We start from the raw sequence: 14,062 nt of genomic DNA on the forward strand, positions 1-14,062 counted from the left end.
TTACTTTACATATTGTTATATACATATAACTGTACAAGGCTGTACACACAAAACCCACACACTGCTGCACTTTGAGTGACTTACAACTTTTCTGGATTTGATTTTTAACTTGCAGCCACAGAAACTAACTCTGCCAAACAAGACAACCTCCTAAAATATCCGCTCTGCACCCAACTATTCCAGATTGGTTTTGGTGGTCAACCTAAAGAAGGTTCACGTATATTAGTTTTCAATCAACAAATACTTATTCAAAGAAAACACTGAACATGTATTATATCTGGCCCCTGCCCTCACTAAATTGATAAAGCATGTGGCAGTAAAGCTGCCTGAAGAGCAAACATGTAGACAAAGATACAAATGCATGATGGTGAGGTACCATGAAAGAATCTGACAAGATGAAGTGATGAAAATAAGATGCTGTTTACAGTAAAAGGAATAGGCCTCTGTGAGAAGATACTCAAACTATCAGTCTGAGAACAGAGAGGGGAGAGTGCAACACTCTGCCAGAGGAAGCAGCTTAGTGGGCTGAAATGAAAGGAAGGAGGCCATGTGATTCTAGCACAGGGGAAACTGCACAAACAGTACGAAAAGGCAGAGCTGGCTGCAGTGTGGCCGTGGTAGAGAGGTTTGATTTTTATTCTAAGCTCTAAGGTAAATCATGCAAAGATGTTAAATGGGAGAAGTGACTGTTTCTAGCTCCATCCACTTTTCTTAACAGCTGGCTAATATTCCATTGTGTAAATGTACCACATTTTCATTATCCATTCATCACTTGATGGACAGCTAGGCTGTTTTCAATTTCTGGCTGTTAAGAATAAAGCAGTAATAAACATGGATGAACAAGTATCAAGTATCTCTGTAGTAAGGCACAGAGTCCTTTGGGCATGTGCTAAGATGGTAAAGCTAGACCTTACGTAGATCCATTTTCAGCTTTTTGAGGAACCTCCACCCTGATTTCTACAGTAGCTGTACAAACACACTATGTGAGGTAACTCAGACCCAAAAGACAAACACTGCACATTTTCTCAGGGGATGCTAGCTTTTGAGCTTTAGATATGTGTTTCAATCCAAATAATCCCAGGTAGTGAGGAAGCACATGGGAGAGGGCCTGCCAAGGAAGGGAAATGTGGAGTTATAAAGAGATAAAGGAGAAGGCACAATAGGAGGGTTAAGAGGGGAGGGGAGGTTAGGAGGGGAGGGTGAAGGAGGGAATATGGGGAGAGACAACTAACACTAAATGCTCTTTGAAAAGCTTCATGGAAGCCTATCACTGTAGAAACGTGTGTGTGTGTGTGTGTGTGTGTGTGTGTGTGTGTGTGTGTGTGTGTCTGTGTGTGTCTGTGTGTCTGTGTGTGTTTGTTGTGTGTGTGTGTGTGAGAGAGAGAGGAATTGAATGAAATTACCATATAATGGGGGAGACAAGGCCTTAACTAGACAGCTTACACTACCAAACAAAACCTCCAGTACTAGGAATGGGTTACATCTTGTTAAGTCATTGGCCAAAGGGGACCCACAGACACCCCCAGGGAAAAAAAATTGCAGGCTATTATCAATGCCACTGGTTATCCTTCACAACCTGGTAAGACCCTATTGTTGAAGGCAGCACCTACTATGTCATGGGACATGGAGAAACTGAGCTGGAGCCCAGCTGCAGCTTAACTTGTACTGGCTAACTTTATAGTGCTGGAAGGAGGAGAAAAGCAATCATCACTATCATCCAGCTATGACCTGTGACCTACAATAGCGACACACCTACAATATACACTGGTGCAACAGTGGCACAAATGTTATACAAGTAACCGACTGCTTTTTTTTTAGATTTATTTATTATGTATACAGTGTTCTGCCTGCATGTATCCCTGCAGGCCAGAAAAGGGTAACAGATTTCATTACAGATGGTTGTGAGTCACCATGTGGTTTCTGGGAATTGAACTCAGGTCCTCTGGAAAACAGCCAGTGCTCTTAACCTCTGAGCCATCTCGCCAGCCCACCAACTGCTTTTTAAAATCGAAATTAAGGCCCACTCCTTAATACAGAACCCATACGTGACACTGCTAAAGTAGCCAAGAACCTGAGACTAGATATGTCACAGACCCTAGAAAACCTACTATTTTTCTGCTAAATGAACATTCTAATGACGTTGCCATTTCCACAGATAAGTGCACTATGGCTCAACCCTCATCGGAGAAGCTTGTTCTTGCAGTAGATGCTAACTAGCACAGAGACCCACAACTGGGCAGTGTGCAGAATGAGAAGCTTTGGAGTTTGGAGCACTTAGCCCTAGATGAGATGTTTTGAAGGAACTCCTCCTCCTCTTTGTGCAAAAGGGGAGGCAGGAAGACTTTAAGAGCTACAGGTTATGGAAGACTCCAGGGAAAGAGTATCTTCCAAGCACAACAGAGCTGATGCACACATGAACTCAAAGTGACCACAACAGCACGCAAAAAAACCCACACAAGAGTCAACAGGATAAAATTCCAGCACTGAGAAGGGGAAGTGAGCAACAAGTCCCACCCCTAACCTAGAAGCAATCTGTTACCGATACCTTTTGGGAGAGCAAAATCAGTGATACTGGGTGATATTGGGTATTATTACCACACTCTATAGCAGGCCCCATGCCCACAAAATGGACACCACATTTTCTGTGTGTATGCTTATTTTGTTTGATGTTTTTTTGTTTTGTTTTGGGTTTTTTTTTTTTTTTTTTTTTTGTCTTTGAGGGATTTTGTTTGTTTGGTTTGGTTTTCAGTTTGTTGGTTTTGGGGGATTTATGTTTTGTTTGATAGAGAAAGAACATTTACTTCGGTGGGTGGGGAGGATCTGGGAGGAGTTAAGGAAAGGAAAGAATATAATCAAAATATATTGTCTGAAAAAAACCTAAAACAATAAATAAAAAAGGAAGTGGCAACAACTGATTTAAGTCTTCTGCTTATTCTAAGAGTGGTAAAGGGGTAAGAACAGATGCCAAAGATCAGTTAGGTGGCTGGTTCAACAGTATGCTATGTATACTGCTTTAGATATATATATTTATTATGTACAATATAAAAACAGTGAAGACAAAACAGCTTAGAGCAGGAAGGGAACAGAAGAGCTGAGCTACTCTTGACAGCAGACTTGGTTAAGGGATGTGTGTGTGTGTGTGTGTGTGTGTGTGTGTGTGTGTGTGTACAGCAAGAGCAAGGGAATGGTGCATTACCACACCATTAACCAATACACAACATTGAGGAAAGGTTTCATCTCCTCCTCCTCTGTTTGTTCATTAGCTTCTTCATTTGTTTGTTTTGGAATGGGAGCATCCAATTAAAATTAAGAATAGTTTTTTGGTTTTTTTTTTTAAATTTAAAGTGTATGGTATCTTGCCTTCGTGTTTGTGCATCACTTGTGTGGCTGGTGCCCTTAGATGCCTAGAAAGGGGCATGAGATTCCCTGAACTGGAGTTTTGGACAGCTGTGAACTGCCATGGGAGTGCTGAGAATGGAACCCGGGCACTCTGGAAGAGCTGTCAGCACTCTTAACCACTGAGGCATTGCTAAAGCGCCTCAGAATGGTTTTAGACATGATTACTCTTAGATGCCTCAAGACAGTCCTGAAGACATGTGACTTCCAACTTAGAAGTTAAAACCACGCTAAGAGTTACCAGTAGACTGATCATATTCTTTGAACTTACCTAGCAGATAGTGTATAAATGAATAACCACACTCCAGATGTTCTGACCAAAACAGGCTTATACATGTAGACATTTTTAATACTGTCAAGTAATGTTTGATGACCGCTAGACTCTAAGAACCTCTTGTGTAAACAGACTGGGGAGAGACAGGTCCCAGGACTACACCCAGGGCTTCATGTGTACTAGATAAGCATTCTACCCCCAGCTTATCTTAATGTAAATACATTTTGGTGTATTTCATCATCTAGATATCTAACTCTTTACAGAAGATGGCTGTATGTGAAGCAATATGTCACAATAATGATTTCACTCAAATTCAGGGCTATCTACTTAATCTCTTCTAGGCATACAGCATTATAGAGAAAAATTCTAACTAGACATTCTTTCAAATGTCATTTACTGAAGGCTACTCTCAAGGTGAACAGTCTATTTCATAAATATTTCCTTGTAAAATACTCATGAAATATGTCACACATGAGCACATCAACAAGGTCCAGGAAGATAATCTTGTCCAAAGAACACCAATCAACAGCAAGGCCAAGATTCAAAAATCAAAATAACACCTAATCCAGTGAACTTTTTCATTCCCCCCAATAAAATAAGCTACCCTATTCCAAAAAAAAAAGTCATGCCCATCAACTTTATAAGGATATAAAAGGAGTCCACAAGGAGAACAGAAGACAATTAGATAAGCAGCAAGCTCTTCTTGATTTCCACTACCTAGAACCATAACTTAACTGCAGAAACTGTTAACTTACCCCTTTGAAAGACCTACAAAAGCTAGGAGACAGAAAAGGGGTGTGTGTTTGCACATGCACACACACACACACACACACACACACACACACACACACACACACACACACACACACGCCTACAGAGACCCTGAACTTTGGCTTCAAAAAGTCCTGTATAAATATCCCAGTTCACATATCTGCCTAAGGCAATAAAACAAGTCACTGTGGCTCAGCCTTGTGAGGATTCTTAGCTGGGCTAAGAACCTGAACACATGTGCTCAGTAAAATCACCATCACCTACAACTATTATTGGAAGAACACATGGGTGAGATTTTAATACACAAGGCAGGATTTTGCTTCTATTTGGATATGTCACACTATCTACCTCAATACGATAGCACAAGCACATTTCCTAAAATGCTACAAGTCCTCTTTGCTGACTCCCCTGACCACAAATTCTGATCATTCATCAATCCCTACAGTTCTAACGCTTGCTGCTGCTCATTATCTCCAGGCTAGACAGAAGAAAGTGAGTCCTGGTAGTATTCTAATCATCTGTTTAACATCTCATATCTGTGTGTCTTGCACTGCTCCAAGTCCTAAGAATACAGCAAGGAACAGAATGAAGCTCCCGCCTGGCTAGATCGTGTGGTCTATTATTAGCTTACACAGTGTAACAAGGTGACAAAAACATTAAGTAAGCACATGTATCAGCCAGCAGAAAACGTTATTTAGAAAGCAGGCAGAAGAATTCAGGAGCTGCTATGTAACTTATCAGGGAAAGTCTCACAAGCCCGAAACCTGAAATAATCTAACCAAAGCAAGCCATAATCATCTGGTGGGGAAGAGCCATTCCCCCCTCCCCAGTGCAGACGGCCCAGGGCACAGTGGCAATAATACATGAGCTGCTGGGAAGACTACTAAGCAGGTGAACTGCTCGTGGACCACTGCGTGTGGACCGACCCGGGCAGAGGCACTGGGGAAGGCTGGTCTCAACAGAGACATTCATTCCCCTAGCGTCTTCAGTGATTCTGTTAATTCGACAAAGGGGCTTACAGCCAAACTTTACAGCAAGCAGCAACAAATCCTGACCTCCCGACAATCACTTCGTCTTAAACCACCTGCCTGGACACAAGAGAAGCCAGCTCTGAAAGCTCCATGAGCCTGAGGAGCCTCACAACCAAAGCCATGGAGGTGCTCACCAACGATATCCTATTCCTGGAAGGTACACTGATGTAAATTGAACCTGATCGACTAAAAATGAACTGAAATTACAATGTTTAGTGATACACTTTCCGATTTTTGACAAGACTGAGCAAGCCCTGTAAAAAGCCATCAGCATTTTTAAAAATAGCTCCTTTAAGCTCGTGTAAGTCCCGTCAAACACATTTCTATGAGAAATCAGAGTCTGCTTGACAATGTGACATTTAGCACACACACTCACCATCCCCCAAGGCATGTTCCTGCCAATTAGTGATACTGAGCAATGAGACAAATAGGCTGTCCTAATTTGTGGCATTTATCATACTCCTATTCCGGGATTTTCTAATCCAGCACCTTCATTCTAGCTCCTTGAAGAACCACGAAGTTAGTACGAATTCCCTGAAAATAAAGAGTTACTATCCTTCCTTCCAATTACTTTAAAATGTGAAAGCTTTATTTTCCCAAATGTCCCACCCTAAAATACAGTGTTGTTTTGTTTTAGAAATGTGCTAACATCTTTCAGGAAAACATCCTTTAAAAAAAATACTCTGGAGAGGTGGCTCACGCTTGTAATCCCCGGTAATTCCCGAGGCCTGGACTATAATACAGTGAGTCTCGGGCCAGCCTCGGCTATAGAAGGAAACTCTCAGAACACCAAAAACACTTGAGAGACTGGCCCTGGTGCACCAAGCAACAGGCGGTACTTTCCTTTTCCCTGACCGTCAGAGGCCTTGAACCAACGCAAACAAATGGGTGAAATGCCAGCCAGGTTCCCGTGTCTCCCGGCTCGCTGCCCGCTGCGTTGGCCTGGCAACACCACTGCCCCTCGCCGCGGGGCTGAGCGAGGAATGGAACCCGCACCCAACCGATCAGCGGTTTGCAGAGGCACGAGCCCGCCCGGGGTTTCCCCCGGCACGGGAAGCCAGTGCGAGCCGGGACACCCCGCGACTCCGGAGGCTCCAGGCGCAGCGCGCACGGCCTCCCCCGAGGCTCCGCACAGCCGGGGCCGAGGTGCGGGCGGCGATGTCCCGGGGAGGGAGGCAGGAAGGTAGCCCGAGGCCGGGGAGTACCGGGGACTCCGAGGGAAGGCCTCGGGTGCAATTTACGCAGTCGGGCGCGCGAGGCGCGAGGAAGCGGGACCCGGCCCGGGGACCGGCGGGAGGGAGGTGCTGAAAGCAGGGGAGACCCGGGACGGGGAAGGGGCGGGGGAGGGGAGGGGAGCGTCGGCCGCCGCCGCCGCCAGGAGGGGCGCACGCCGGGAGGACAGGGACGCGATCCCCGAGGACCCCCCGCTCCCGCCCCCACTCACCATGTAAAGCGTGAAGGGCAGGCCGAGCAGAAAGAGCCACAGGTAGAGGTGGAGCGCGTTCACGAAGGTGGCCTGGTGCGGGTCGTAGTACCAGCCGCCGCTGAGCGCGGCCCACACCCCCTGCCGGAGGATCTGCAGCGTCTGCGACCCCATCCCCACCCGGCGTCGCCGCCGCCGCCGCCGCCGTCCCCGCCCCGGCCCCAGCTTCGGCCTCGTCGCCTGCGCGCCCGCGGCCCGGTCTAGCCCCCTCCTGAGCTCCCGGAGAGCGGCCCGGCGCCGCTGCGCTCGCTGGTGCTCCCGCACGAGGAAGAGGAAGAGACGGCGGAGGAGGCGGCAAGCGGCGGGGCGGAGAGCGGCGAGGAGGAGGAGGAGGAGGCCAGGCTCCGGAGCGTCGCCGCCATCTTGTCTCCAAGCTCCGCGCCTGGCCCGCCAGCGCCGCCGCCGCCGCCGCCTCACCGCCGCGACCCCCGCCGGCCGCCAGCCCGGGCCTGGCGGAGCAGGCGACCGAGCGCCGGGGAGGACGCGGAAGAAGCCGCGCCCCCTCCGGCTCCTCCTCCCGCTTCCTCCGCCCGCGGAGCGGGCTCCACCGGTACCCGCAGCGCCTCGGTTGCGCGAGCGCCTCCTGTTGGCGCCCGGAGCAGTGTGCAGAGACGCGGCCTCAGGCCGGAGTGGGGGTGGGGTGGGGTGAGGTGGGGTGGGGTGCGGGCACGTGCCAGGGGACCCCACTGCGCCGGGCACGACCCATCCAGCAAGCTCGGTTACCAGCCCTTAAAGGGGAACGGTCTTCCAGACTGCGAATGGGTAGATGTTGGCCTGGCTGCCGTGTGTGGCATCTGTCCAAGACCTAAAAACGTTTAGGGGGAAACTGTCTGAGATTGACACGGCCGGCCTGGACGAATTGAGGCTGAAGCATAGCTGAAAAGTCAACAACAGTGCACACAGTTTGAGCAAGAACTGTGTTAGCCCTCTGACTGAGCCTGAGGCGGTTTGGGTGAGAAAAAGGAGGACAGCGAGAAATGGGAGGGAGCATTTACTGCTCCCAAATGAGCATAAATTAATACAAATTGCAAGAGATATAAAATTATGTGTGCACCGCAACTTTTCTTTTTCATGTGTTGTGACTAGTAGCCATTTTTTATCAATGGGCGAATCTCAACTGGGTGATTACCGACTCCACCCAAACTTTGAACAGGGTCTTGTGCTTCTCTTTTTATAGCTGTGAAACCTAGGAATCATTCTTGACCCCGTGTAATGTTTCTGAAGTATGTCTGATCTCACTGGATGATTTTTTTTTAAGAGTTTGAAGGTTGAGTTTATTGTAGCAATAAACTTACTCTGTTTCCCCAGATTAAAGTTGCTATAGTTAATGAGGGGAAGCAAGTGAGCTAGAGCAACTGATGACGTTTTTTTAAAAAAGTGGTTAAAAACTCATTGCAATGCCTCCGGGTGTCATACCACTGTATTGTTGGTTATTTTCACGCCTGTTTCACTTACCTTTCACAACACCCCTTTAAGGCAATGCCTTGGCTATCCTTATTTTATCAGTGAGGGCTGTGCCATTCAAGCTGATTGCCCAGGTTATCGTAAGTAGTAAGTGGCAGGGAGCGCTAAAGTCAGCGTTCATCTTTGCTGCATGGACTGAGAGCTTTTCATATCCACTGGGGTAGGAGTGAGTGTGGTCAGCAGCTCTCAAAGGGAGGTGGGGGAGCATCACCTGAGAACGACTTAGAAATGGAAATTCTCACATTAACTCTAGGGAAACCCTGAGGGTGTTTGGGGGGGGAGAGACCCAGCAAGTTTTAATAAGCCTTCCAGAGGATTTAAAGGACCAGGTAGGGAGAACATCACTCTCAACTTTGATTTATTATTGTATAATCATAAAGCTATCTGAGTTCGATATAAAATAATTTAAAAGTATGAATAAATTCACATCCACGTATTTTAAATGTCTGTCTAAAAAAACAAAATTAAGGTGAAATAATTAAGTATTATAATTAAAATAGTGGCCCAATGGCTTGATTCACAGGCACAAGACGGTTACAGTATTCTTTTGTTTCTCCTGAAGGAGACAGGAAAGCTCCCTGAGAAACTGGACACGTTCCCGAGCTTTCCAACACAAAGGAAGATGTAAACAAGGATAAAATTCCAATAGCACATCAGTTTCCACGCCAGCAAACATCCGCTGTGGTTTAATGGGAAAGGATGAACTGTCATACAGTGAGGCAAACTGGGAGGAATGGAGGCTAGAACTGGATGCATCCATGGAATGAGAGGCAGACCCAGCTGGACCAGAGGAGAGTAGTAAGTGGCGGATATAGAACTAACCCCCAGCAAGCCAGGAAGGCAGCCGGCAGCAGGGATCTCCAGTGTGTGAGAAGCCAAGGGACGGCTGCAAGGCTGCCTGGAGAGCTCAAGGAAGCAAGCAAAAATGAGGAAATCATGGCAAGAATGAGAAGACGTATCACTTATTGCAAGGCCCCAGCCTCACTGTTGGGATTTTCCAGGTCCAAATTCATGTCCTTGAGTTTAGGTTCTGGGCAAATTCTGGTGCTCGAGGAGAACAAGACAAGGATCCAAAAGCCAGATTTGATGGGTGAAATGAAACTTACCACACACACCCCCAAAAAAGAAAAATAGCTTCATGCCTAGAACTGAGACAAAATTTCACACCGAGTAGGTTTGCCTTATGTTGAGGCCCCTGGATGTTAGTGTAAAACCCTAATTCCCAGTCCAATAATCTCGGGCTTAATCCCAGAATCTACAGATGGAAATTACACAGCTATAGTCTCTGGGTGAAAAGGAGCCAACAAGATGGGCAAGCCCAGAACATTAAAGGGGGCAGTTAGAAACATCTCTTTTCGTTCTGAACTGGTAGAGCATTTTAGAAGAATGCTAATTAACTAGCGGTTGGAAGAAGGTGTAGAAAAGGCTGACCTTCCCAGATGACTGACTCAGTCACAGGAGGGGGTGGAGCCTACATGCCATTCATCTGTAGCTTTTAAAATGTTTATAAGTGCTCCCACAAGCTCCCTATGCTATCCACAGGGGCACAGAAAGGTTAACTGGTTTGCCCAGGTTATGCACTCTGTCATACTCTTAAAATGTAAGAGCAAGACAAAAATAAAGAGATCTAATTTGCTAAATGTTAACACTCTTAGCCAGGCACAAAAGTCATCAATAATGTTACACTTAACATGTCAGAGTTAGCAGCCCGTGACATACTACCAAACCAACCCCTGACATTGGCTCATCTTTCAGCTGATCCTATTAAATTGATGGCCCCTGCCTGGCTCATAGGCCCCTTGAGGACTGGGAACACCCACAGCAGGTGCTTTCTCCTGTCCTGAAAGGGACAAAGCTGAACATGGAAAAGCCTGTAATGACTCTACCCAAACCCACATGGGACAGAGACATCCATTCTACGCCTCTGTCTATTAGGTGGCAGTCCCTTTGCTTGAACCTCAAGGCACATGTGTCTTGCCAACTACCCAAAACCAAAACTATCCATGTCTTTTCTGAGACCAGATCCTCTTTCCTCTCCTAGGGGAACATTTACTTACTGGCTCAGACTTGGGCCCTCCCCTATGGTCTAAACCTGTGTGTGTTCCTTCTCCTATCCCCTTCCTTAATCAAAGCTCCTGGTGGATGCTGTCAGCAACTCTTACCCAATAGCCTATTGCCACCAGTCTCTCCCCCTTCGAAACCTTTGTACCTTCTACCAGCAAATTAATCTCCCTAATCTACTTTTCTTAAAAGCCTTTAATTCCCTTCAGTAACCTACGGGGGTAAAGGCATGGTCCTTAGCCAAGCGTTCACAGCTGCCTACAGCCTGAATATTTTCTTTCATTCAACTGCCTCTGCTCCCCAGCAGGACCCCATTTTATTGGTGAATATCAGCACATATATACTTAGTATGTTTATCAGCCCACCCAGTTATTAATCTGCTTGTGTGCTCTTATGGACACTGTATGGAGAAACCCTTAGTCCTTTACCTGCCTTCTAACTATAACGACTACTCCAACACCCCCCCCCCTTTTTTTGGAACAGCCTGGCTAGGTTGTTATATGTTCCACTCACTTAGCACTTAATTGTCTGTTACTTCATATGCCTCCAAATGAAATACATTCCTTGAGGGCAAGGTGCTTCTCAGTGTGCCTCAGGTGCCCATCAGAAAGCTGTTACGATCAGTCCACTCAGTACAGACAGGCTGCAGACAGCACAGGAACCAGTGAGTTTCCAATCAGGTGTTTAAATCTATTTGTTTCCTTTTTTCCGTTACTTTTTTTTTTCATTTATTTTACATGCCAACCACAGTTTCCCCTCCCTCCTCTCTGCCTGTCCCCAGCTAAATCTATTTTTTTTAACCATTTATCTGGTACTTCTACATTAGAAAAATTCCAGCAAGGCAGTGTTGGTGCATGCCATTAATCCCAGCACTTAGAAGGCAGAGGCGAGTGGATCTCTGTAAATTCCAGGCCAGCCTGGAATACAGAGCAAGTTCCAGGACAGCCAGGGCTACACAGAGAAATCCTGTCTTGAAGAAACAACACAAACAAAAACAGAAACCGGAAAAAAAAACAAAATTTTATTTTTTTAATGGGCAAATATATTTAGTTTTATTGTTCAAGAATTTGGGGAGATAATTACATATTATACACATAGCTTTGTGTGTGTGTGTGTGTATACAATATATATGTGTGTGTATATATATACAATATATATGTGTATATATATAAAAACAATATACATATATTGTTTTTTGATTAATTTTTTATTTTTACAAAATTATAATTTCACATGTCAATCCCTTTTCCCTCCCCCCATCCGCTCCCCATAGAGGGTAAGGCCCTCCATGGGGGCTCCCAAAATTTCACAACATCATCCTGGGCCGGGCCTAGGTCCTCCCCCGATGTGTCCAGGCTGGGAGAGCATCCCTTCATGTGGGATGGGCTCTCAAAGTCCCTTCTTACACTAGGGAAAAATACTGATCCACTACCAGAGGCCCCATAGGGTGCCGAGGCCTCCTCGTTGACATCCACTTTCAGGGGTCTGGATCAGTCCCATGATGGCCTCCCAGACAGCAGACTGGGGACCATGTGCTCCCCCTTGTTCAGGTCAGCTGTTTCTGTGGGATTCACCGGCCTGGTCCCGACGCCCTTGATCTTCATTTCTCCCTCTCTGCAAGTGGGTTCCAGAGTTCAGTTCAGTGTATAGCTGTGGGTGTCTGCCCCTGCTTCCATCAGCCACTGGATGAGGGCTCTAGGATGGCATATATATGTACATATTTTTAAAAAACTGAACTATTTATGCACACAAAATTTCAGGACTGCCTTTTCCTTATTTAGTGTAATGATTTAGTTACTGTGGAGGTAGGGTCCTCCAGTGTTAATTCTGTGTAATGAAGGACTGTTTCAGTAGGCATAAAAATAAGTAGATTGCTATTTTTACCATTTTCAAACTTTTTATATTTTTAATTTATCCATTTACAATAGTTATAATTTCAATCACTGAGTCATGATACTTGTTGTACATAAAAGTGTCATTTTAATTAATTTTTGAAGTAGGGATCATTTCTTGTGTTGCTAGGGATTAAGCCCAGGATCTCACACATAAAACAAAACTTCTTGCAGTTTAGAAGATCAGTTCAAGAAAGGAAAAACTATGAAAAAAAGATGAAGAGAATTTGGAAGAGAAGAGGAGTACCCTAGAATTATCCCTGGTTCTCTGTTTAACTATTTGCCATGTGCCACTTTATATCAATCACATCAGGCAGAAAAAAAATGTCAAAAGAGGGCAGGGAAAGAGAGTCCCCAAACCTTACATAATGTAATCAGGAAACGCCAGTGTCTGGATACGGAGCTTGGTAATCAAAAAGAAGTGGTTTTCTTACTGCCTGGGAGACGGTCCTCCTTGGAAATCCCAGTTCAGTCTGTTTGCTTTAGAACATCAGTTCCATGGGCTGCGTGCTTTAAGACAAGTTTTAGCCAGGTCTGGTGTTGCTCGACTTTAATTCCAGCACTCAGGCAGAGGCTGGGGGAGCCCTGTAAGTTTGAGGCCATCTTGGTTTACCCAATGAGACCCTGTCAGAAAGAAAGAAAGAAAGAAAGAAAGAAAGAAAGAAAGAAAGAAAGAAAGAAAGAAAGAAAGAAAGAAGGAAGGACATGTTTTACTTGACACTAACCACCTCAGTAATTCTCACTATGGTTTTGTGTCATCCTGAGAGTTTGTTGTTGGAAAAAAAAAAAAAAAAAAAAAAAAAAGCACCTCACTTTTCTTTAATTCACATCCAACTCTTCCCGAGCAGGAAAAGGGAAGTACGTTGGATGTGGTGAAACTCCCCACATATTGGGAATTCCTAAATTAGAAACAATATGAGCACTTGTTTTTCATCTGTAAAAGGTTCCTCTGGTAGTTTAGTGCCCACATCACATTAAAGAGCTGTTTACCTTTCTGTTTCGGGCAGTGTAGCATAGTTCCAGCAGGACCTACTGAGCCAACCAATGCCAAGGATGCTCTTCAAAGAGCCTGGACACCTGCTAGTAGCTGGCCATGCAGTGTGGGTCACCTGCCTGTTGAAGAGGTGGGCAGAAATGACAGACTTGTTGTCTTGGAAGCCAGTTATCTGGCTCTTTGGTCAAGGAGTGCCAGGAACATTCCTTGGAGGGACCATAGTGTTCACAGTGGAAAGATCATAGTGTGTGCAATCGGATAAACCTGGGCTCCATCCACCTTCTGCCACATTCTAAATTAGTCCTAGCCTAAGTGAGTACAACTGAGCAGAACTGAAGAATCCCAGGGTATTCAGCCCTACAGATTCATTGCATTTAGTTTTGGTGGAGGGTTTTTCCCCTCCCCTAATAATAAAAATGAAAATTTCCAAGGATAAAATAAAGTCATACCCCTTGGAGATTTTTTTATAGCTTTTTATTTAATGGAACCCTTGATAGTACATGGGAATGCGCTTATTAGTTTTGCTTATTCATTTAGTTTGAGTTTTGAGGTTTGGATAGGGGTGTTGTTTTGCCTTTTTGTTACTGAGATTTGGCCAATGATAATATACATAATATTTTCTAAATATGCACAAATAATACCTCATATGTATGTATGTTCTAGGAGAGTAATTGATATACATGGGGTGAAATCTCT

General features: G+C 45.3%; 1 protein-coding gene across 6 annotated transcripts in view; it reads right to left on the reverse strand.

The window, feature by feature from the left end:
- The window catches only part of Pcnx1 (pecanex 1), a 141,600-nt gene extending 134,511 nt beyond the window's left edge, over positions 1 to 7,089 (reverse strand). For 3 of the 6 annotated variants that reach the window (XM_035445621.1, XM_027418426.2, XM_027418425.2), the window contains exon 1: positions 6,917 to 7,089. In XM_035445621.1, coding sequence (XP_035301512.1) covers positions 6,917 to 7,069 — 153 coding nt within the window. In that variant the 5' untranslated portion in view covers positions 7,070 to 7,089. The remainder of the gene's footprint in view (positions 1 to 6,916) is intronic. The other 3 variants (XM_027418428.2, XM_027418427.2, XM_027418429.2) reach the window with 2 other exon arrangements.
- Positions 7,090 to 14,062: the final 6,973 nt, after the last annotated feature.

This window comes from Cricetulus griseus, chromosome 5, assembly GCF_003668045.3.
Source record: "Cricetulus griseus strain 17A/GY chromosome 5, alternate assembly CriGri-PICRH-1.0, whole genome shotgun sequence".
Taxonomy (NCBI): Eukaryota; Metazoa; Chordata; class Mammalia; order Rodentia; family Cricetidae; genus Cricetulus; species Cricetulus griseus.